This window comes from Ixodes scapularis, unplaced genomic scaffold (genome assembly GCF_016920785.2).
Source record: "Ixodes scapularis isolate PalLabHiFi unplaced genomic scaffold, ASM1692078v2 PGA_scaffold45__5_contigs__length_3442486, whole genome shotgun sequence".
NCBI lineage: Eukaryota > Metazoa > Arthropoda > Arachnida > Ixodida > Ixodidae > Ixodes > Ixodes scapularis.
The window spans coordinates 511,665-537,544 of NW_024609874.1; the positions used below are offsets into that span (position 1 = coordinate 511,665).

General features: G+C 47.2%; 1 protein-coding gene across 1 annotated transcript; it reads left to right on the forward strand.

Annotated features, from left to right (window-relative positions):
* Positions 1 to 7,579: 7,579 nt before the first annotated feature.
* LOC115318618 lies at positions 7,580 to 24,759 on the forward strand. The gene is made up of 4 exons (XM_040210939.1): positions 7,580 to 7,660; positions 8,101 to 8,284; positions 23,250 to 23,338; positions 24,529 to 24,759. The coding sequence occupies exons 1-4, from the start codon at positions 7,643 to 7,645 to the stop codon at positions 24,757 to 24,759; spliced, it is 522 nt and encodes a 173-aa protein (XP_040066873.1). The 5' UTR covers positions 7,580 to 7,642.
* The last annotated feature ends 1,121 nt before the right edge of the window (positions 24,760 to 25,880 follow it).

The following is a 25,880-nucleotide window of genomic DNA, read 5'->3' on the forward strand; positions in this document are numbered from 1 at the left end:
TGCCCTCACCGGCAGCCGTAAGCCATCTAACAGGCCAACCCACTCGGGCGGGGTCTCACTGATTTCTAAAACACTCTTGACCTGCAAAACAACTTCAATAAAAAATAAACGCGCTGACTTTGGGCGGACTTCGGCATGCCGCACCGCCATACGGGACCTCCAGAGACCGTACAATCCAGGGGCCATAAACAGATCGTAAGGCACGGCTTCACCTTTCTCCACGGGAAGAAAGCGAATGGTGTATTCAATGCACATATCTTTTTTCAGGGTCCGTTGTAAAACATTGCAAAAGAAGACAGCGTCCCAGCAATGCAGGAACACATGCTCAATAGTCTCAGGCTGTCGACACAAAAAACAATTGACATCCCAAGGAACGTATATGCCCCGCTCCTGAAGCCTTACCTTCACTGGCAAGGTGGCAGCGTATAAACGGAAGAAAAACGTTTTTACCGCTGGCGGCACACAGATTTTCTTAACGCGGGTCAGTACGTCCTGTCCAGGACCTGCCACATACGGCAGTCGGTAAAGTGGCACCGGAAAAAGTACGTCAAGAAAGTCGCGGGTCAATCTTTTGCGCGTTACACTCGACAAACAGTTCATTGAAAATCTCACTACCAAAAATTGAAAGGAGTCTACAACTTCCTTTATAAGCCTACCCATCTTTGCGGGCGGACCCACCTCTGAAGACACAGGGAAAGACGGCAGAAATTGAGCTAAGCGGGTTTGGATCATAACTTGCAACAGTGGATTCTGTTGATCGCGTAAGAAAAGAAAACGAGAAACAGTCTTTCGAACAAAAAGATGGGCGATCCCTACCCCTCCTTTGGAGGCACGGCGAAACAGATTTTCTCGGCACATCGGTTCACTCTCCGACAACAAAACAAAGAGCGCGAAAACTTTATGCATCTTCTGGATGCAGCTTCGAGTACATCATAAGACTTGGAGGACATAGCATAGCTTGGCGGTTAAAAATAGAATACGTACGGTTGCACGAGCAAAAATAGACAAATTGCGGTTGCGCCACCCGGATGTGCTTTTCTTAAGTTCCTCTACCACACTCTCCCAGTATGGTGTTGTGCTTTTCAGGTGCTGCAACGGGGCCCCGAGGTATTTGCACGGGGTAGCTTCCCATCGTATCCCTTCGTACACTGCTGGCGTTGTAGCCCACGTCCCACGCCATAGACCAACACTTTTGACCGGATTAACCACAGCCCCCGTTGCAGCGCAGAAAGACGTGCAAAGTCTTAGAGCCTCTACGACACTCTTTTTGTCGGCACAATACAGCGCGATATCGTCCGCGTAAGACAAAACTTTTGTTTCTATAGAGCCCATTAAAAAATCTTTCCCATTCTTGCTTTGGATTATGCTTAAACATAAGGGCTCCAAACACAAAGCGAACAACAACGGGGACAAAGGACATCCCTGCCTCACAGAGGCCGAGACGGGAATTTTCGATGTTAAAGAATGATTCAGTACTAACTTGGTGGTGCACCCGGTGTACGCCATACAGATCCCGTCAAAAATAATATTACCACAGCACATCGTGCAGCACGCGGTCGAATGCTTTCTGCAAATCGACTTGGATCATGGCTACTTGGCCTGCTTCGTTTTCGACAGATTCTAAAATAGTACCCGCAACGTGAATGTTTGTTTGAATGGATCGTCCCCGGATCCCACAGGTTTGGTGTTCACCAACTAGCTCTTTAACAACATGCTGTAATCTGCTGGTCAAAACTCGTGCAAATATTTTATAATCGAAGTTGCACAAAGGGATTGGTTGATATTCGGTGACGCATCTTGCCTGTATCGCGTCAGGCGTCTTTGGGATAAAAAAAGTGAAAGCCGCTTACAACTCCCTGTAACGCCGAATTAGAGCGCAGCTCTTGAGGAGGAGGAGGGAAGGGCGCTGGGGGGGGGGGTTAGACAAACCAGGGGGGGGGGGTCACGTGACTTTGGGGGTCACGTGACCCCCAATGCCGATGATGTCATCACGGACGTCACTGATGATGTCATCAGTGACGATGACGATGCGGGTACCGATGACGTCATTAGTGACGTCACTGATGACTTCACCAGTGATGATGACGATGACGATGCGAATGTCGGTGACGTCATCAGCGACGTCGCTGACGACGTCATCAGTGATGATGACGATGACGATGCGGTTGCCGGTGACGACATCAGTGACGTCACTGATGACGTCATCAGTGATGATGACGATGACGATGCGGATGTCGGTAACGTCACCGGCATCCACATCGTCATCGTCATCATCACTGATGACGTCACCGGCATCCACATCGTCATCGTCATCATCACTGATGACGTCACCGGCATCCACATCGTCATCGTCATCATCACTGATGACGTCACCGGCATCCGCATCGTCATCGTCGTCATCACTGATGACGTCACCGGCATCCACACCGTCATCGTCATCATCACTAATGACGTCACCGGCATCCACATCGTCATCATCACTGATGACGTCACCAGCATCCGCATCGTCATCGTCATCATCACTGATGATGACGTCATCATCACTGATGATGACGTCATCAGTGATGATGACGATGACGGTGTGGATGCCGGTGACGTCATCAGTGTCGATGACGTCATCGGGGGTCACGCGACATCGGCGGGGGTCACGTGACCTCGGGGGGTCACGTGACCTCGAGGAGGGGGTCACGTGACCTCAGGGGAGTAACGTGACCTCGGGGGGGGGGGGGTCACGTGCCCCCCCACGAAGTCACGTGACCCCGGTGGGGGGCTCGCGCGGTGCATTATGGGACATTTCCCATGATGCACCGCGCGGTTACGCCGACGCCGACGCCGACGGCGACGCCGCTCAAGCCGGAAACGGGCCCCTAAGAGCTGCGCTCTAAAACGGTGTGCGTTTGTAAAAAGAAAGGTGGCAACGCGTTAAAAGAGTAAGCCTCGCGAATCACTTCTGAAATGAAAGAGGACAACGGTTCCTTGAATGCTTTATAGAACTCTCCACTAAGGCCGTGAGGTCCGGGCGTTTTGTGGGACGACATACCGTCTATGGCGCGCTCAATCTCCTCGAGCGTCACCGGCTCTTACAATCACTCTTTTTTGTCGTCAGCGAGCCTAGGCATTCTTTCTAACAATGTTTCGAGGTCAGCTTTCGTTAAAGACTTATTTACGCCACCGAATAGCTCCAAGTAGTAACATACAAAAACCTGTTTAATGAAATCCTTTTCGCTGCTCGTAACGCCTTTGTGATAAATAGCGGGGATCTCTTTTGTTATCGCGTATTTCTGCTCAACGGCCAAGGCCCTCCGCGTGGGTTGTTCGCCTAACAGCAACTTATCTTCCCGCGCGCGCACAACTGCTCCCTGGTACCTTTTTTGTGAAAGTCATCCAGTTTCGTTCTAACTTCCTTTATTTCCGCCCCCATCGTGCCCGGGTTAGCACTTTCAATGCTGAAAAGTTCGCGCCAATACTGAGACGACCTTTCAATAGACCTATTGCTATATTACCCAATCATCAAGGAGATTGCAGGGATTGGTGTTCCACGCGGCGCACGGGCTGGCCTCAGCAGTAGTAAGTTTTCTAAAGCAAAAACCTAAAACAAATTGTATCTTGCACGCGCGTTCGTCAAGACTTTATTTTGGTTATTTAATTCGAATATTTTATACGGGGAAGGCGTGCGCGTGTGACGCATGGAACACCAATCCCTGCATTCTCCTTGATGCTTGGGTAATACTGCAAATGGTCTATTGCGACTTGCTTTACTTCTTCTTTAAAATATTCCCACTTTTCGAGAAAACAGCTCCCCTGCATCGCAGTTATTTTGTTAAATATTTCTAAAACGGCCTTGGCAAAATCACTGTCTTTCAGCAAAGTGTTGTTTATTTTCCAGAGCTGCCAATCAAATTTCTTTCTGCGTGGTTCCTTTTTCCCAGCGTCACGCTCACCAGGCAGAATCAGTATAAAAAAGCGGCGTCGCTAAATAATCTGTCGTACTGCTGTTAGCTTCCGTGGAGACGTAAGTGCGCTCTAATCGAGAGTGGGACGCCCCCTGAAAATATGTAAACTGGCGTCTGTCTCGTCTCGCCCTGGCGCGCGCTACATCTTCCAGGAAATGCTGTTCCAACGCCTCTGTCAGCACCTCTGCGCTGATATCGCGATTTTCTCTGCGCGATGTTCTGTCTTCCGGCCTGCAGACGCAATTAAAGTCTCCCATGACTACGACAACCTTGTGGCACTGTATGTTTTCAAAAACTCAAAAACACTTTTCTTTCGCTAGCCCTGTTGGGCGCGTACACGTATATCACTCGCCAGTCACGGTTAAACAAAAGGAAATCACACGAGATGAAGCGACCACACTCATCCACAACAACGGCCAAGCCTCGCAGTGGCAGTGACTTTTTTAAAAACAGGAAACAGTTCGCCGACGCTCCGACCGCATGACTCACACAAATTTCGTAACGACCAAGAAAGGGTCTCAGCGCTTTCTCTATGTCGCTATCAGATGACATTTTTGTTTCCTGTATGGTGAAAAAATCTATTTCCTCCTCAGCCAGTAGCCGTTGGAGATGGTATTCCTTTTTCCGCGAGTTGGGAGGCCACGGACGTTTAGTGTCGCGAAACGAATCGAGTCGCGAAGATCGAGCGTGGTCGGCTCGAAATTTGTAGTTCCCCCTCGCTTAAATAAAAGCCCTCCAACAGACGTTAATAAAAGGCAGTGTTACTCAAACCGAAACTTCCTTGAAAGGACATTCACTGCGAGTTCTTACTGCAGTGGTCTTCAGTTGGTACGCGAGGCTTTGCCTGAGCACGGGTTCGCTTGGCAGAAGTCCCGGCCTCCGGATACGTTGCCGCGTCCATCCTGCTGCGGCGTCGTCTGGGGTTGACGTTGGGTCCCGCAGTCGCTTGACTACCTGGCCCACCTCAACGTCCGCGTCTGGCACCGGAGCCGAGGGGTCGCGACTAGGAGTACCGTCGTCACTTTCCCTCGGGGCAATTCCGTCGCTTTGGCTGAGGTCTTGTTCTTGAGCCTGTGGCTCCTCCTTCGCGGCCGCCGCCCCCGCGCCTTGCGGTACGGGCTCGGAGCCGCTGCTTCCTGTAGGTGCGGCCGGATTATCGACGTCTGCTGGGGTAGCCGACCCACCGCCGTCGGGCGGCGGAAGTGCTGTCGGCCCAGAAGCACCGACCGCTTCCTCCGCTTCGACGTCGTCCATTACGAAGTCTAATTGGTCGTCCGCCTTGCGGTCGCGGGCCATCGACGCGTAGGTCTTGACACAGTCGTTGGCCTCATGGCCAAAGCGATGGCAGTCGGAGCATCGGGGGACACGGCAGTCCCGGCGGATGTGTACGACGGCAGCGTAGGCAAAGCGGCGTGCGTCCTGGCACAACGACGAGCACCTTACACCCTTCCAGGCAAATTTCGTGCGGGAGGCTGTCGACAGTGTAGTCTTCCTTGAGGGTCAGACGCACACTTCTGGTGTGTGATTCGACAGTTTCAAACCCCTTCTCCCGGAAGAGCTCCCTAGTGATCTCGGAGACCTTGCCGTAGCGCTCCAGGTCTTTCTTTACCTGGCCGTTGGGCACGTCGTACGGGACCCAGTAAAGTTTCACCTTCACCGCCATGTTCGCCGGGTCGATGACAAGGCACCGTCCCCCTATATGGTCAGCTCCTTGGCGTCGACCAGTCGTTGCTTCGCTGCGATGGAGTGCATCCTCAAACTCCAGACGTGGTTCATCTGATGAGGGCCGGCAGAAGCCAGGTCCTTCAGTACGTCGAGCCTTTCTAGTTCTTCTCGGAAGTCGTGCACTCGGTAAGGACGGCCTTTCACGTTGCAGTGAAGAAAACCAGTATTCGTTACAACGTATCCGGTGGGCAGCTGGTGAAGGATAACCTGGTAACCCTCGGGTGCAGCATTAGAGAGTATTAGCTTACCGCCTACCGGGCGACCGGGGGGTTACCGCGACCGTCACTGCAGAACTGCGCATGCGCCAATTATGCCACGCTACTCGGTTTACCACGTTTACCGTCAATGGCGACTGCCGGGCATCGGCTCCGACGGCCGGCGTAGACTAATCACTTACTGTTTTGGAATGGCGGGGGAGGCGTCTAGAAACAATCGTCGCACCACATGACATGGGAAAGGGCAAGTGAAGCGGCTCTGGTTGGCCTATAAAGGCTTTCGCCTACCCGAGGTCCATAGCAAAAATCCGGGCTTCCATGGCCGCCGGACAGGCCGGTTGAATAGATGGATGGTAACTGCTATGCCCCTTGTTTCGGGCGGCAACCTGAGCCACCTAGCCGACATTAGAGACTGGTGCTGATGGCAATGGAGCTGCGAATGCAAACAAGCAGCGTACAGGATGATGCTGTTGGCTTGCATTCGTGGGAGAACGGTGGCCGAGTGGGCTAACGCACCACAGCTCGGAGCACGTGTAGCGAAAGCTCGCGTTGCAGAACTCAGAGCACTGGGTTCAAATCCCCGTCCCTGGCCGGTTCGATCTGGACGACCATCGTACCGGCTGCGTTCGTATAACCATGACTGGTGGTGCACGTTAAAGACTCCAGGTTTTCGGTCGTACCGCACTGGCCACACTGCCCATCCACAGCGAAGAAACAGTATCGCCAAATTCAGGCAGACTAACCTCGCGCTGTGTAAATATTCACACAACGACCATCCAACAGCTTAGCTGACAGCTTAGCTGACAACTGTCAGCTAAGCTGTCAGCTGACAAGCTAAGCTAAGCTAAGTTGTCAGCTGACAAGCTGACAACAGCTTAGCTGACAAATTAAGTTACTTGGTCGTATACCAAGGAAGTACCACCATAACTACTCGTAATGAGGAAAAAATTTTTTAAAAGTGGCTTTTTATGCGGCATTTGTCCAAATAAATGTACCGCTTTAAAAACGAACCACGCCTATATTCACTATCATCATCATGACTTTTTCCAGCCGTTGGAGAAAGAAGAAACTTCCATAGGCGCGGTCAGGCGCGGTTACGGTATGCTAAAACGTTCTTTACCCGCTACGCTCTCGGTCCGGTACCGGCTCGATGGTCGCGGTCGCGGTAACCCCGGCGGTCGCCCGGTACGCGGTAAGCTAAAACTCTCTATTAACAGTAGTACCACGGCCCGACGGGGCCGTTTTCACCGCTCCGACAGAGCTCATGACTACACGTCCTTCTCGTTCGAGCACCGGAAGTGCAACCTCTCGCTACACTCCGACGTCCCATTAGCCGCTCAACGTCTATACAGGAGAGGGCGCTGCGGTCAAATGCGTATATAATCGCGTTAACCTATGCATGCGTTGGCTCAACGTTTATAGACGAGAGGACGCTCCGGTCAAATGCTCAACTGCGTATAAAACCATGATCCATACCACACATTTTCTTTCTAACATGGACCGTTGACTTAAGCCGTGGAGATGCGTTCCCACGGCTTCTAGCGGATCCAAGCTCCGCATTTCATTGACCATAAAGCAGTAATAATGAAGTCGAAACGGTAACCCGGAACTCAGCACCATCTATGAGCAATAAAATCAGTATCATCAGCACCACCAGAGCTTCGCCGCAATCAACATCGTTCACCACGTGGAGATGCGGCCTCATTCTTTTCTCGCATTTTCTGCAGTTGAACTGGTGCCCGACTACAGATGAGGGGAAAGTGTTCGGTAAGCTCTATGCCGTTTGACGCAGCGACCGGCAATTCCACTGCAGGGCGTCATGGGGGTGTTTACGCATGCTCTTGGGCGCAGGGCTGAACTTGTACTCCTTGTGTGCATTCATATTGATTTATAAGGGGAGCAATTGCTTGAATAAGTTGCTTTAGTTGTTTCTTAACTTGCCGAATGGCTCGTTTCGCGTCTTGCTGTTGTTGCTACTTGCGCTTCTGGAAGGCGTGCAGGAAATTTTGTGCTTGTTGGGTCTTCTGAAGCTGGCGTACATGCTCCGGCGCGTCGGGACGAAGCTGGGATGTTGTGGATGGTAGAGACGGTCATGGGGTTTCGTGTGTTGCGAGTGGATGCGAGGAGACGTGTGGCGAAGGACTGTGCCGTGGTGAGCGGGACTGGCGGCGCTTGCTCTGTTTGACGAGTTCACTCTCTATTTGCAGCCTCTCCTCCTCCTGTTTGAAACTCGGGGAGCAGAGCCAGCATTCTCTTTTTCGGCGTCGCTGATCATACTTCTCCGTGGCCACTTGCACGGTCCTGAGTATAGCTGTCAATGGTTGATGCTGCTGTTGGACGGTACGGTGGAAGTTTTCCTGGTTGCGGCTTTGTGCTGCCTGATGCGTGTCGGTGAGTTGCTGCGTGTCTAAAGTTTAACACTCTTTAGAGAGTCCTGCCATTGCAGATTTTTGCGAGCGGAATAGCTCGTTAATACGAACCTGGCGTGAGGTGCGAGAATGGTCCGAGGCAGAGATACTGCTATTGTAGCGTGCAAGTCTGCACCTCGAGGCGTGCCACTGTCGATCTTATGGTCGGCGATTTTTGTTCTTGTTTAGCTTCTTCGTGTTGCCATGTCCGTTCAGTTAACTGCGCTTGGGCGGGGCCGGAATTATCGTCAGCAAGGTGGTTTTTCTTGCTTCCAGTAAGCGCAGTAGCTTGAGTTGCCGTTGAGTCAATGTTGTTGGTGTTCTTGGTGCTCTTGACCGCAGCTGCTGCAGTCGGGCGTTTCATTCGCGCAGACGGTGGCTTAGGAGCCGAAGCAATGGCTACGCAGATGCACTAGAAACCTGTGCCCGTACCGTTCCACTTGTCGCGGGTAGCCCCAGCGTGTGACTTGGTGCGGGGCATGTGGGGAAGAAGAACTGATAAATTCAGTTCCGTGAGAGCCCATAGGCCGTACGGTCAGTATGTCGAGCCATCGGCATGCAGGACCTTCAGGAGTTTCTCCATAGTGTTTTCCGCCTTGTACCCGTAGATCACGCTGCGGGAGATTCCTTCTGTGGGGACCTGGCACGAGCGCACCTGGAATGGTGGTCTGAATCTCAGTGGCATAGAGTTTACCCGGAGGACGAGCGCAACCTGAGTAGAATCGAACGTCGTGACGGCGATAGTGTTAGAACGTTGACTTGCGTGGTGATTTTGATGTAGCTTGATATCTTAAAAGTAGGAGGAGAATGAGGTTTGCAAGTCTTGAAGGTCGATGCGTGTAACGTCGCATCGTTCTGTCGGTAGATGGGCGTTGTTCGGGTTTACGGTTTGAGATGGGCAATGGTTACGAAATTCCCTAAGAAGAGTGCGAGGGTGTGTTCGACTGTGTTCGACTTGCGGCTTCGGTAACGATGACGTAATTTCTGTTGGAAGGTGGCAAAACGCAGGCCCGGTGAGTCCGCGGCAAGCGGCTAAAAGCCGTGCTCTTCGCTAGGCCCGACAAGAAACTCGGAGAAACTACGAAGAAATGCTCGGAGACCAGCCAGAGTGGGGTGCACGGGTTTTGCTGCTAGTCCTAAATAGCTGGTACAAATTGCATGGTGTGAACAGCTCTGTTTTATGGAAAGAACGATCACATGGCAGGAGCGACGTGAAGCCTGGCCTCTCATTCCGAGAATCAAACCCGAACTCCGTATTTTTAATATATGTATAATCTAATGTGAAATATACGACTCGCTCCTTCGATCTGTCGTAACGTACTTTATGCCGCTCCAGCCAACCGCATGCATTTAGTGTGCAATAGTCGCAGAGAGCTTAAGGAACGCCGAGCATGGGTTCTTGTGCTAATGCTTCTTCCTTGCTAATTGGCTGTTAGGCGTTCTTATTGTCTAATTACGCCATCTCATAGGCTGTGGAGTTATCATCAAATGTTATGGACTCACCACGCCCTGCATTCATTAAGGCGTCATTGACGACATGTTTGTTTTAGTGCTACTCTTCAGTTAAGACTTCTATTATATCTGCATTTGCAGGGAGGGTTTTGTGCGATATGGCAGTTTATAAACCTTACATGTTATGCACAGTTCGGTGAAAGTGTTTATGCGACAACTGAAAAAGAGGTATTTATCCTATCGGTGCTCGGTCATATTTGGAGCGACCATTCCGACGATGGGCCTCTCACCTAGACCGTCGTCGCGAACTGTGATGCGGGTTCGGGATGAAGCATCGGGTGGTGTGACCATCACAGCCGCGTCAGCATGCCGTACCACGTCATTTCCTTTTGTGACCTTCACGTAGACTACGGGAACGTTGCCAGCAGTTACGATAGTTCTTCCAAAATAAATTGCGGCTCTTATGGTGGCCACATTCTTGTCCTTTTGAAATGATTTCACGAGAATGCCGACATCGGCTGGTCCTTGGTGGCGTGCTGTCAAGATCAGCTGCCACTTCCCTGGCTGCAAAGATTTGGTGATACCAAAGCAAGGGGCATACGAAAAACAAGTCGTCGGGGAATACGCTATAGATACATCAGAAAAGCGAAAATATCAATCCCATTTTTGAAGAATGTATCACTCTAGAAACAAAGAATCTATAGCTATTGAACAGTAAGGGATGGCAAATATTTCAGAAAAAAAAGAGGAGTATGCACCCAGGCTCACTTATCAAAACAATAGAAAAACCCAGTGCTGCCTCTGCGACTTCTACAACAACCTCTACCAGGGAAAGTCAAAACAATCATTGACATAAAGTTTAGCACCGAAGAGTAATCTGGCGCCGGAACCACATATATTCTAAAAATTAAAAAAGATCAAATCCGAAATTGTAACAAAAACAGTAACGTACTTTGAGGAGTGCGCGACTTGTCGATATGTTTTTAAGTCCCAGCCTTTACAATTTCGAGAGTGTGAAGTTACAGGAGTACACTTAAAACTGCTCAGGTGTAAGAATTTGAAAGCGAGTCAAGGACAACGTATAGGACGATGTCGAGGACGATGTCTAGGAAGACTTCTAGGGCGACCTTTAGCAAGACCTTAAAGACGACCTCTAAGACCACGTTTAGAACGACGCTAAGAGGACGACGTCTAGGAGGACCTCTAGGGGGACGTCAAAACCGATGTCCAGGACGACTTCTAGGAAGTCGTCCTAGACATCGTTCAAGGACGACTTCCCAGAGGTCGTACTAGAACGACTTCTAGAGGTCGTCCTAGAAGTCACCGGAGACGACGTCACGAACGACGTCTACGGTGACTTCCAGGACGACCTCTAGAACGACGTCGAGAATGACAGCGGGAGGAGGACACTTAAGGAGGCTTTGGTGTGTTTGTTTGAGCGGCCACGTTTGCCTACGGAAGCGGCCGTGGATATAAACGCTGCTGCCATTTTCGAGGACGTAGATTCAGACGCGGTCGCCTCACAGTTCATCGCACGAAGTACACAACGAGCAGAAGTGAAGTCCAAAGCGCAACCTTTGCACATGGCGCTGCGGCGGTCTTTTCACGCTGACGCACGACGGCGTTTGATGACATCACACTGATGACGCTTGATGACGTATTTTTCTAACCATCTTTCGGGCAGAACAAAGCCGATGCCGCTTGTTTTTCACGTAATGTAACAATTGAAGTCTTTCTGGAGGTGTAGGATGATGTCTAGGACGACCGCAAGGAAAACGCCAAGGTAATGGGACTAGTGGGGTCACCCATTGAGCAGCGCGTGCGGCGCAATCGCGTTTTTATCGGTTTTTCCGACGTCTTTTAGCTCGATGGGACAAGTTACCGGTGCTCCGTAAGTGCGACGCCTGAGGTGGCACGATTAAGCGGTAGTATTCCAAGAACACTTATTATAAAGTCAATATTTGCTTTACATCCTTTTTGCTTCGTGTTTTACTTCCTTCTTTTAGCAGCAAATTTTTAAATAAAGGGGTGGGAAGTTATATATATGCGAATATCACTTCGTATTTATAATACTCGGCGTACTCGAGACGGTATCGCAACCCTCACTATTATCAGATTAATTAACTCATATTCGTCAATTAACTTTTTCATTACTGTAATTGCTATATGTTTATATTACAAATTGTGTGGCGGTTGTATGCAAAGACTGTTCCATTTTGTTCAAGCAGCGTAACCAGCTCGTATTTCCAAATATCTGCGCCCGAATTTTCGACATAACCCGACTGTTCTCCGCTCAATCAGAAAAACACACGAAAGTCGCCTCTATAGCCAAACTTTGCTTCATTACCCGCATAAAGGAACAAAATTCTTTTTACGAATATCGAGGAATACAGGCCGGTTACTCAAATTCTACAAAATGAAACAATCGCAACAGACGACCGCCTCAAATCTTTATTAATATATACAACTTAATTACTGTAATTAAAAAGTTAATTAAAAAATGCAGGTAATTCTGATAATCATGACGGTTATATTTCCCTCTAATATTCGCCGTGCCATATAAACACGGTGTAATAACCGCATTCATAGAAATCTTCCCCTTTAATTTAAAATTTGGTTCAGCTAAAAAAAAAACTATATATTATATGCGCATATATTTTGTTTGTTGGGGTAAGCTATCCTGACATTACTTTCTGGTGGGTGCATCTTAAGGTTATAATCGTGTGCTGAAAGAACATGCGTGCAGTGACACTGCAATCGCTTGTGCGTAAATAAACAACACAAATCAGTAATAATACAAGCCAAACCTGGGCAGGTGAAGGGATAATAACCAAAAAAGAACTGGCTTCGTCATCCTTGATTAGAGTGCAGTCTGCACAAGTTGTACCACTCTCATGCTTAAGACGAGCGTCCAGTTTTTGTCCTGGTCCGCCTACAATGCGGACGGATGTTTCCTTCCCCAGTTCAAATGGGACATTGAACTTGCATGTCAGCGTCTTCACAAACGTTTTTGATTCTTTCAGGAGCTGTACAAAGAAACAGAAGAGGAAACCTTACGTCTCGATATGTTGAGTCTTTGTTCTAGATTTAATAACGGTAAATTTAGTTTTGTGTTATAATTTTCCAAAGAAATCACAAAATACCTATATATGGCGAGAACGCTAGGTAATATAGAGAACATCTCAGAACAGTCCCCTTGCATTCTTATGGTAAGTGGTGCCTGCTAACGTTGCACTCATCTCTCCCTCTCCATTTGTATAAATGCGATTCAAAATATCTTAAAAACGAAATATTATCCGCAGAGTTGTTGCGCTTTTCATCAAAGCTTCATCACTGTTCTAAGCATTTTCTGAGGCTTATTATATTTATTTATTCACCAAGATGAAAGGCTACAACTCGCTTTAACAGTGTTTGGCTTGCATTTCGCGATTTGAAATGTATATTTTAAAATAACTTAGGTCTATCAAAGAGGCTACAGTGAAAAGAGCAATGATCGGGGCCCTACTTTCAGGTACAGCCTACAGATGAAGCTTAGAGAATGACAAGGTTGGGATCCTGGTGAGACTTAACATTGAAGACCTCCATAAGCCCTCAGAAATATAAAACGACTCGCTCAGTGAAGCAGACAGTAATTGTTTCGTGCTTAAACGTATTTATTGCATCGTCATTTGCTGAGATTTTGTTTTTTGAGAATTCATTAGTTTGAAATCGATAGTGCTCTTCTGGATAATAGTAAAACTGGATTTTTTTTTGTGTGTCTGTGTGTGTGGTACTGGCTCCCCTGAAAAGTGCTTCACAAGGCAAGTGAATCAGTTCCGAATAAAAGAGCACCGTAATATATATATATATATATATATATTTTTTTTTTATTCTGCTGCTTAAAAGCTGTGTGTCTGGTGGTGATATAGAATCGCAATATTAATATGAAAACAGTAAATCGCACTCGAACAAACAGCGTTTCCTTTATCATAGAACCGAATTGATTTAGTTACATTGTGGAGAATAATTAAATATGCACGTGAACATCGAGGTGTATTATATCCCTGAACCTTACGGAACCAAGCGTGTAAATTGGAGTTCCCGTGTGTATTGCCTAGAAGCATTTACCAAGGCGCAGACCTAAACAGGATCATTCTTCAACTGCGGCTGGGGTTATGCTAGAGATAAAATAAATAACTTTAATAACCGCACATTCCTAGAACGCAGACCGATAAAAGCCAAACACTAAATATAATAAAGGAAGCGATGCACACCTGAGTTAAATATTTACTCGTTTTCTGAAGTCGTCTCGTTTTTTATCGGTGCATGCAGGTTTGGTGCCTCCAAAAAATTAAACTCGTATAACTAAGTGTGAAACTCCTTTAAGCACACTGTTCTAGATCATCTTTTGACCTAGAACAGTGTGCTTGATCTAGAATCTCCACACAGTGAGAACTAAAGTTATTCACTCACCAGCAGAGGTTGCTGCCACTCCGGAAGATTTGAATAGACTACCTCAGTTAAGGCTTCTTCCAGTGCCATCTGTTGTCCATTTTTGACGTCTCCGAAGGAAAAGGCTTTTCCACCTGTTTTCACTGACAGTCTGTAGAAGTCGTCAAATACCAAAGCAAAGGTGTGCAGGATGACATTTTTTTCTAGTATAACCGGGAAAGTATTAGCAGTGTTTTCGCTCCGATTTGATTTGGAGCCTAAAAATATGCACACTGCTGCACCATCGGGCGATTCACCTTGTGACATTAAGACCTGTTGATTAGGAAAACATTTATAAATAAGCTTAATAAAGAGTCAAGAACTTACCGTCAGGGATCTCTCCACTCCGCAGGCAACGCAGGCATCGCCACCCGGCCTAAGAGACCTGATAACGTTCGCGAATTCTTTCCGTGTGGAAGGGCCGATGACATCAAGTGGGTGTACAATGTGATTTCCCTCGTTGAGTGACACAATGCTCAGTCGATCTTCATCACGAAATAAATTTCGAATCATGTAGAGTGTCGAACGTTTCACCAGGCTGAGAAATCGTGGCTCCTAAGATATTGAATCGTTTTTTTTTTTTTTTTATTTAAGGAGCTGCATTTACTAGACACCAAAGACAAACCTTTAAAAAAAAAAAATTTCTAATCGTAAAACCTCTTTCACAAATAAATTCCACTGTTTTAATCTATTTAGTAATGCCGCAATTTCAAAATTGTGCGAGCCATAAATCTAGAAATAAATCAATCTTTATATTGTCGACACTAGCTGTTCAGAAAGCGAAATAATTTCCGAGAAATCCTGGAAGCACTTCTAGTCCTTTTGTGTCGGAATTAAAAGCGTTTAAAAATACTGCGAAAAAAAAAAACAAAATTTGGATTTAATCACTCACAATCGAGCTCGACGTATCAAAAACAAGTACAGTTCTCCTTCCACGCCCGTGGATGTGTTGAATCACGTGAAATACCACATCGGGTACGGTTTCAAGCGAAGGGCCTTGCAATCTGGATCAAAGAAAGGATGTGGTGTAATGAAATTGTTAATGAATAAAACTCTTCATCTTAAGACACGTGTCAAATGAATTAGGCTTACTCATAATAGTCGTCGCTCTCTCTGATCACAGCCCAGGTTGGTTTAGATGAGCAAGTTTCGTAATTAGAAGAATTTTCTCTCGGTGAAATATTGTCATTTACTTTCTCATTGCAAAACCTGAACACCTGCAAAAAGGAGACATACCAAATTTTAAAACGAAGCTGTTATGCGCTAGGATCAGGAAAAAATACGTCCGTGGATGTCAACAAAAAACTCCCCATTGGTCGTGGCACGTATAAACAAATAGAAACACAAAAAAAGGGGTCAACCCGCGTCAGTTAGCCTTCCTCGGCATTAGAGGTCCTGATTCCTCGTTATCATCTACGGTCACCGACTTATCTCAGCCAGGAGTGCGCTGTGGCGAGGCTGAGGGCAGAAAGCGCAGTTTTAACCTTCCTTTCTTTCGCTTCCGCGATGCTGATAAACAGACTTGGGCTCGATCGGAAATAAAGACAATTAAACCATAAAGTCTTGGACGTGTCTTGATCGCAATCATATGTAAATCGTATAGATGTATAGATGTCGTAAAGATGTCGTAAAGATAGGAGCTTCACTGGTCCTCCATCTTGACGGGAACTCGATGGGCTCTACAAGTTTTTTTTCATCACGTGGAACTCTAATAGAAACCACATACGGTGTACACAGCAGGTACAATCTCTAAGTTGCATGAAACATTAACCTGATTGTGACTTGTATTATTTCACGTCATACAAATGACAAGCATAAGTTTGCCCCGTTCTTTTTTTTTAGATTAGAACGTACAGAAATTCGAAATTCGACATTAGGTTTCGCCTAATGTCGAATTTGTCACGTTAAATTAAACAAATTCTATAAATTTTCTCGTCTCTAGCTCTTTTGCAAATTTAATGGAACAGTTTACACTATTGAACGAAAGCATGTAGGAAATATTTTCTCCTCAACAATTTATTTTTACTGCTCCGCCAAAGAAACTGATCTGATATTTGAGGCTGTAAAAATATCAATGCATCTTTAGAAACATAATCTGTGTCAAGTAAGAGGAACTTGGGTATGTGATTTGTATGTCAAGATTTGCTCATCAACAGGACATATTGAAAAGACATCAGGTAAAAGGGACCTAGCGCACACCAGCTCAAAGCAGATGGAGCGAAAGCTCGCGCTGCACAACCCAGCGATCCTGGGTTCAATCCCTGCCCCTGCCCGTTTCGATCTCGATGAGCATCGTACCGCGTGCTGTCGTGTATCACTGCTGCTTGGTGCACTCCAACGGCATCAAGCTAGACGTTGTAGTGAACTGACTAAATTGCTCACCTACAGTTGAGAGATAAGTCTCCGGTTGAGACAAACTAACTTCAGGATGTACAAACATTGATCACAAAACCATAAAAAGACACAAGAAATAAAAACGCAAAACTTAATTTTACCTGGGAACCGTCGGTGCAGAAAAGGTGGCAGCCGTCGTGAGAGGGATGTCCGGAGTCGTCAAACACTCCATACCGAAAACGAGCCCACTCGTGAGTTAAAATAAACGCTGAAAAATATAATCGACGCATCATCACCCTTCGTTCTACACATACCTTATGTTTAGAAATAAACCTGCGGAGCGTCCCTAGATGTATGAAACCGGCGCCGCGCAGGCGCAATGGAATACTGGCAAGAAGCGCGCCGTCCTCCAACAACCAACCATTGGCGTGCCATGGCGGCGTCGGTGCAAGTCCCCGTGCTCTTTTTCGCGTTGAAATTGTTGATTCTACGTATTCGTAGCAATATCTGAGTAAGTTAGTGACCTCAGTGAACGTAAAAAGATTTCTCTCTTTGGAAAACTTCGCCCGAATAATGTTATGGGCGGCGATCTACTCCACTTGGACTCCACAGAATGGAGGCTAAAGCTAGATTGACGTAATAAGCACACAGGCACCAAGAACAAAGAAATGTGAAATACGTAGAGCGGACACGCGCTAAACTCACAACTCACGTTTAATAAAGAGCGTATACAAAGAAAATATGTTAAAAGGGAACTCCTCCGATTTTTTAGCTACTTAATCCAAAGGCATCATCTGAATGAAGATGACTTCCTGATTCCGAAATGCTATCTCGTTCCTACAGAATTCCAGCTAATTAAAAAGACAACCGCATCTCAACATGGTGAATGATGTTGATTGGGGAGAAGCTCTGGTGGTGCTTGTCTGCGTAGACGCTGAGCCGCAGCATGCCGAGCCTTTCGTTCGTTTTCATCCATCTCAGAAAGAGAATGTGTGGTATGGAACGGGGTTATATACGCAGCTGAGCATTTGAACGCAGCGTGACATGGATGAAAACGAACGAAAGGTTCGGCATGCTGCGGCTCACCATCTACGCAGACAAGCACCACCAGAGCTTCTCCACAATCAACATCATTTACCACGTGTAGATGCGGTTGTTTTCTTTTTTTTGCCCTACACGAGCACGAAAGCACGTGCTCACATGCTCGTGAGCACGTGAGCGCGTGAGCTCACGAGCAGCAGCACGAGCCCCGACGCCGGACATCGGATGGATATACGGACATGGCTAGCCCCTAAGGAACTTCGCCCCTAAAAGTGATATTTTGTTCGCTCCCAAAACCAATAAATAGCCCTTCCCAAGTTTTCCCTAGTTTTTTCCGTCATCCAAACGTGGCATCACCGGCGGGCAGCGAGGCGCGCGGCCGACAATCGGGTACGCTTGCGCCCGCCTTTCTCGCGTCAAATAGCGAGAAAACAGGGGCAGTCGTGCTCTGATAATCTCTAGCTTCACATGCGTTGTGAAGCTAGAGATCTTGGCCTACGTGCCAAGACCTGTGCTTCGTTCTATGAAAAAATAAAACAACGGAAGCAATTGGGATCTTCAGACAACCGTTTTTTGCAACTCGGTGCGCTCAAGCCACGGCTCGCTAGTTTCGTGAAATTGCTAGCAAACCCGCTACACTTTTATCAGAAGCTGGCAGTTACGCCTGTGAAGAAAGGCTGAACGTTCACACAATACATTCTTTGACAAATTACCCAAGTGCCACGAAGAATGTTCGGAATGCGGGTACAGATAACCCGCACGTTTGCGTTACCTGATGGAACGTGTCATTTCTTTAAGAATTTATTTAGAAAACTTACTGCTAGAGACGGCAGCACGTGAAACTAATCTTCTAATATGCACATGCTCCTCGGTGTTTAATTAATTTTGAAAAATATCTATAGACCATTCCAGAAGAGCGCTTCTGGTCGGCGCCATTTTCATCGTTCGTGCGTGTGGCGCGTGCTTTGCTCGCCTCCCAAAGCGGCGAAGATGCGCGTGCTGGGCTCTCATATAAAGCGTCTATGCTGTGGTTCTAGTAAGCAATAAGATGTATGGAATGGAAAGAACCGCGTCAGTGTAGGCCAGATGTTCAGTAACCACCGAGCTAAACATCAAGGCGCAATGAAAGGCGTGCAAAATATACGAGTACACTATCCATCCTCAAATAAAGTATATTTGCTCGAAGATATGATTGTGCGTAAAGTACAGAAATGAATCATGAAATTTTTAATTGAAAATAAGTTAACAAAAATGACTAAGAAATGTGTAATGACATTTTTCTTTTATGTTGTCGTCTCTTTTCTCTCGGAATAGAATGCAAGGTGCTCTAAAAGCCATCCACGAATACACGCATAGCCTCCTCTATGATGCACGTGGCAAGGAGGTAAATATTGTAAGATTTTATAAAATTAAGCTTTCGTTTAACGCAGTTTCCATCAGCTGTAAATTTGCATGCCTCCCCTCAACGACATTAATCACTTTCATGGTTTTAAAAAAAAGCTTTTCAGCGCATTATCGCATTTCGCCGCAATAAAACAAAAATAAAGATGTTTTCGCCACCTCTTCTGTGGGAGAAGATAGCACGCCAAACACCTGACGAACCAGGCACCGACTATTTCGTATATTAATGGATCTAAACGCCTGTTCCATGAAACTCTGTAATACCAGACACAAATAGCAATATGTTGAAATTCTCATTTATTTTATTTATTTATTTATACAAAAAACCCATAGAGGCCCTCCGTATGCGGGTATTATATACGAGGGGGGGGGGGGGGGGCAAGGAAATATATAGTACACAGGTAGAACACAAAAAGTATACAAAAACAACATGAGAACAAGGAATAAAAAAAAAACCTAAGAGTTCGTATAACTACGCACAAAGTACAGGGGGAACAGCGCACCCGAAAGACAGTCATTCCAGTCAACATACACACAAAAGAAAGAGAGACTTACTCAGCGCTGACTGACAACTCACTGTAAATTTACACTTTCTCCTCTACTATGTGTACTATATGCAAGGGCCAGGGAGAATAACTGGTCTTTTTTCTTTTCTTTAAATATGATTCTAGACAGTGAACTAAATTGGAATTAATGTAAGGCTAGGTAATCTAATTCTTAAATCTAACTCTTGAAAGTTAGACATATCTAGTTCAGCTGCAATGTGAGCCGCTAGGTTGTTCCAGTCGATTAAGGTGTATTCACACGAGGGACTTTGTCCGCGGACAAGTTCCCACGAAAGTCGTGACGTCACCTCTTTTGCGGTATGAAATCGGCCATGTCTCTGGCGAAAACAGCAGGCAAAACCAAGGGACATGTCCACGGACCTGAAGAACGTGTCCTCGGACCTGGTGTATCTTGCGTATCACGTGGGCGAACGTCACAGGATATGTCCGCGGACCTGCCGGACCACGATTATAGGGGTTTTGAACGCGATCCAATTCTGTCTTTTTTCGAGTGCGCTGTGGTCCGCGGACGAGCCCCGAGAACCGATTGCGTGATAGTGCTCGTGGTACTTAGTTGCACGAGCGGTTTTATCTTTTTTTATATGCCTCTCACGCTTTTCGTACACGGATGGGCCTTTGCTCACTTTTCAGTACGATTAGTACGCACGAGCTACAGCTGTGGAAGATGCTCGAGGGTTCCTGTGCACAGTGAAAAAAGGAGCCGAAAAGAAAAAGAAAGAAAACTTCTGGAATATGTTTTCGTTCCGAACATGGAGGTAGACAAGGCTTCACTAGTTGTTGTGGCTTGTGCACTCAAGATGGCGGATTAGGAAGTCGTGGAATTTGTTGCCAGAGCTCTGATTTTATGTCGTTGCTGCGGTATTGGTCATTTTGAAGGCACCACAGTTGTGGAAACTCTTCGACAAGTGCAATTAAAAACAGCGTCGCTTCATCGCTGGAGGCGTTCATCGTTGTCGTCTTCAATCATCCATTCGTTCATCAGATGCTGGCGGGATTGGAATCGACCAACCGTCACGTAGCGTTGCGTGGCCGTTCTCTTGTAGCTTGGAGCGCATAGAAGCACAACCAAGTCTCTCGGCGCGAGGTGAGAGCGTTGGGAAATACCAATCCTAAACAGTATAGCTCGTGCAGCGAAGGCAGCGAGAAAGGTACGAGCTCGGACTCGCAGTTCTCGCCTTGGTTCACGGCAACCATGGAGTATTAATTCGCATGTCCTCAGACTTGCCCATGTCCGCGGACTTGTCCACTGTGACGTCCGAGCCACGTGATACGCATATTTCACAGGTCCGCGGACATCCCTCCCGGAATTTGTCCGCAGTGTGAATACACCTTCAGGGTCCGTGGAATGAATGATCGTGCGTAACTAGATGAGTGGCATGTGATGCGCGCTACTTTGAATCAATGATCGCGACGGGCAAAATAATGGGTGGATTTCTTTAAAAAAAGATCGCCGTGAAGCATTGCTCGGTGATAGAGCTTGTAAAATAATTACAGACGGGCATGTTTACGGCGGCGTGGTAGGTCATGCAACCCAGCTTGATTTTTTAATGCGGCGACACTGGAAAATGGAGAGTAGTCAGAGGAATTGAAACGCGCAGCACGGTTTTGCATAGACTCGATGTTACTTATACTGTACGTTTGCTCAGGATCCCATATGACAGAAGCATACTGCATTTTGGGGTGGATTAGAGTGATATAAGCTAGTTTACATAAGTGAGCGGGTGCTTGTTTAAGATTGTGCTTTATGAATCCGAGGGAACGGTCAGCGGAAGTAGGTGTGAGATCAATGTCCAGACTCAGACTTGAACTTTGTTTACACATTTCACTCTTCGTGTACGACAGATCGGCCGCGTGAGTGGAACTCCGAGATTAGCCCGAGCTAAATTCGATGTCCAATACGAATATAATGCTTGCGAGAAAAAAATACTAAAGCAATTGTGAACAACAAATATGACTGCACCAAGTGTTGACTACACACGTTTGCAAGAAAGGCTCCTGTGCGCCGCCATTTTGAGCGATGCTGGCGCCACGTACCGTTTCCGCTATGCTGGGGTGTGCCAGGGGCAAGTCACTGGGGTGCGCGATGACAAGATGGTGCCGTTTGCTGCATCGCCGATGGCTTACGTTAGCGGCACACTTACTGTCTCGGAGCGCAGAATCGTCCCCTATTGTAGGACGGGGCATCTTTCAGGGTTGGAGCTGACTTTATAACGATCGCAGCCTCTGTTCCTGCATGTTGTGGAAGCCAGAGCTGCCGCGAGCGCAGCCATCGTTGATGCAAAGGCCATGCGACTTTTGGCGCATTCTGAAGAGAGCGCCTTGAGACTTTCGATCTTTTTGAAAATTTTCGATTTGTTACCGCTTTAGGCATTTTATTTAATTGTCCTTGCTATTTCGCTGTCGAAGACGACACGTGTACGTTTGATAATTATTTTTTTGAATTTCTTTCTGCGCTCAGTGGTGTACGCTTCGGCGAGAGACGTTTGGCAACATTGTACGACAACCAGCGAACGTCCTGGCTGGAGAGTAGGTCCGCCTCACCTTGGCGCGCGGTTCGAGGTTAAGCCGGGATCCCACTTGCAAAGGTGTATAGTGGTAGAGTGTGCACTATTCTTCTTCATATATTAGCGCTCCTCTTTGGACGGATGTCTTAGTGGTCACAGCCGGCTTGAGACTGCGCTTGCCGCTCTTAAAGCTTTTCCAGCTGCAGAAGGATACGAAACTCGCAGCACGTGGATAACCAAAAACCTACAGACAGTGTAATGAAGACTGTAGATATCGTCTTTGAAACCTACACAATACTCTACAAGAATTCTGTAGAAAATGGATGCATATTTTTAAGGATGCAGCAGTGATCAACATCCCCTTCTCATTGTTTTTTTACACCGAGTCTATATAAACCCCGAAAAATCTTGTTATTTAAAAGTCTTTTGTCTCCTCCAGTTACTTCCTATCGCAATTACCGTGTCAACGTACGGTATACGGGTCGTGGCCACTCGAACCAGAAGACAACAGCTTGAACGAGCAGAAAACAGCTTGAGCCATCAGACGGCCGCCTGAATCTGAAAGCGCACTGAACGTGGTCCGGATGGTCGGGACAAACTCGCGCTCTTTCCGCATTCGTGTTGGAACAAAATCAATAAATCTGAGGACCAAAAGTATACGCGAATTCAACCCAAAGCACTTCCCGCAGAAAGCAACCTGATCCGGCAAAGTCTATTTTTTTTTTTCTTTTTTTTTCTAAGGCCCTTTCAATTTTTTTTTTCGAACAAACCGGGAAGGCTGAAAATATATAAAAAAATGACGTTGACTCCTTTTCCTGTTCTTTCGATGCAGCTTCAGTAGCGGCGTTTTGTCAAGAAGTTAATAAGTGTTAGTCTGGCTTCTTCCAAAACAACAGGGCCAAGCCCTGCCCGCATGGCGTCTCCCGCCGACACCCCGGACCGGAAGTGCACCCGAAGCGTCCTTGACGGGACATGACGAAGGAGAGTTGAGTTCGCTTTACCGAAAAGCCCGCACACACAGATACGTAAGAGATCGTTTGCGCGCAGCTGACCAACACACCACCTGGAAGACAGGGGCTCCCCGCATGACGTCGAATCAAAGGGCTTGCAAACTGGCGGCGTGGGAACGACCGCTCCGTAAACAAAGCTGGACTCCCTTTCTGTGCTTCTGTTTGAACAGGAGGGGGAGCTGTGGCGAGCCATGGTGGCCGGAGAGGGGGAAGCGATGTGACTGGCCCGCCCCCACCTACGGACATGACCAAGCGCTCGGTGAGCTTCGCTGCATCCGGGAGTCGGCCGACGCCACGACGCCCGGCTCTATGTAAACCTAGCCTTAACCTCCTCTCCACCCCAATCGCGAACGTGATTGGTGCCATCCAGCTGTTTCGTCATGAAACACGTCATGATGCGGTATGTCTCAACTTGCCGGAGGGTGTCGTGCCGAGGAGTGAAGTCTCCCCGGGTTTCCCGTGAACTTTCTCCGGCTCGCCACGGCCGCGACTCCAGTTTGCCTATTTCTAAACCAGGGCATCCCTGCTTCGTATGACTCACATTAATGCACCTTTTTCCAGTAAGCGTGGCCGAATGCGTACACTTTATCCCAAGAACTACCCTCCCGCTCCTGCCATTTTCGCAGGGCACAGTCCCGCAGGACCAACATTGTCAGCATCTATATTCACGCTTATCTCGTCTATTTTCGAGCTTCATTTGTTTATTACTGGTGGTATGGCGTATGAGAAGCTTTGGAAACCGCTACAACGGCACGATGCCGATATAGTTTGACGAGCGAAGGCAAGTGGGGCTGCCTTTCATTTGTAGTTCGCAATCAACTCCCCAGACGGCGCTCGTTGCTTTAAAATGTCCATTGCATGCACTCAAACGCAACCTGTACGTGGGCGTCTAGGCATTCTACAAGGCTCGTGTATATACTCCCTTTCGGCTTAAGCCAAGACGCAGTAGGTGTCACAAGCGCAAGCATGTGGCCCTGAACAATGCTTGCACTGCACGAGCGCGCGCGCTTCGCAGGGACGCTGAAAGCCCTGAGCTCGCTGTTGTAGCTTCTGCCGCGATCTCTCTTACAATGAAATAGAGTATAGCGTAAAATTTCAGATAAATTAAAAAATCTGAAACTGAAAAGAAAAAAAGAAACTCGAAAGCTCAGTACATTTTACATAGGTTGGCAATCAATGCGCCAAACTTTAGGTTTCACTCGTAGTTTAAATTTCTTGAAACAACGCGCACTTGCATTCCGAATTCTTGATGTTTGAGATATCGAAGTTGTCTTTTTGTCCCCGCTTGGTACATGATCATCATGTTTGTAATGCTTAAACGATGTTCGTGTTGAAAATAAATCACTAATTGCATGCCTACCTGGACTCCCACATTCTGCCAGCGAAGAAAGATTCATGCTGACCAGAAATTCCGTCGGCACCTGGATGTACTCTCCCCTCTCTCCACAGCCTCTCTGGTGGCGGGTGAAAGGGCGACTCTCGCTCCCACCGCTAGGGGCGCCGCCAACGCGAATGTCAGCTCTCTGGAAGAGGCTGTCCCCTGTCACCTGTCTCTCACTCGTCTGGGGCCACGAGGAGGGAACGACAATGGTCACGCGCTTGAAGAAGAACTTCCCTTACGTCGCCTGGTGTAGTAGTTGGGAGCCTTGCCTCAACAGCACCTTTAGTAAGAGTTCATGAAGATAAGCAGACCGAAGAAAAACAAGAATCATTTTTATATTCGCATGATCAAGGAGTGGTGTAACAAGAACCACTATGGACAAAAGTAGCAAACGCCATCAGGCGTCATTAGGTTATTGTAGACTGTGTTAAAAAGGCAAATATATAAATATCCAGTATGCGCAAGGAAGTCTCGTTGCAATCACACTCCGAGACATTTGGGTCACAGAATACTTGGAAAGAAATATAAGTGATTCTGAAGAACAAATCGTCGATTACTTCTAATCTATTATATCGTACTTTTGGTTAAATGCAATTTCAATTATCGATCATAGAGTTACGAAACGGAAGTCAGAATATCTTTGTGGCAACGTGTCCTCTATGCAAAGCCTTATTAACATCTTGAGGTTAGAGCGCACACGACGAGGGCAAAACGAGAGGTACACAAAGAGGCGAACACAAGCGCTGACTTACAACTCCTTCGTACTATGTTTCTACTTCCTCTTCACGAGACTAGTTTAAATACAAGATTGCTTTTAAAGGCAAAGAAGTAGAACAATCCAAAACTCTTCTCACAAACCAATGGGATCGTTACGCTAATTATCCCAATTATTTGCCACATAGCGTTAGGTATGGGCTACTGACACAAGTATCTTCCAGGCGCGCGATCATCTCTGCCTCTATTGCTTCTCTATACAGCGTTTCACTTTATGTTGTACCCCAGACAAGACTAGAAACGCAAGCTCATAGCGTTGAAAGCTATCCTTAAAGGGGTATTCACACGAGGGAGAAATCCCGGGGATTTCTCCCTCGTGTGAATACCCCTTAACGCACGAGAGCTTATGCCGCCGAGATGTGCCCTACAGCAAGAAGCTCGCGCTTCTAGCCTTTCCTGCGGTACAACACGAGGTGAAAGAGAGTATAGTAAGCGTGTTCTTATTTCTAGCTATGACGGTACTTTTATCGAGATCAGGGGTGCTATGTTGCGCTTTTTGGACTCCCAGGAGACTAGGAAGAAGGAAGTGACGTCAACGATACAGCAAACACACTTTGGATGTTGACGGAAGAAAACAAAATCAACATCCAATCTGCATTTGCTCCGTTGTTGACGTCACTTACTTCTCCCTAGTCTCCTGGGAGTC

Bases quoted from the DNA above. Each gene is read 5' to 3' on its own strand.
- LOC115318618 (XM_040210939.1), top strand. The intron at 8,285-23,249 runs GTGAGTTGCTGC...CTGTTTGAACAG, and splicing joins GTGCTGCCTGATGCGTGTCG to GAGGGGGAGCTGTGGCGAGC. The intron at 23,339-24,528 runs GTGAGCTTCGCT...CTCTCTCCACAG, and splicing joins CGGACATGACCAAGCGCTCG to CCTCTCTGGTGGCGGGTGAA.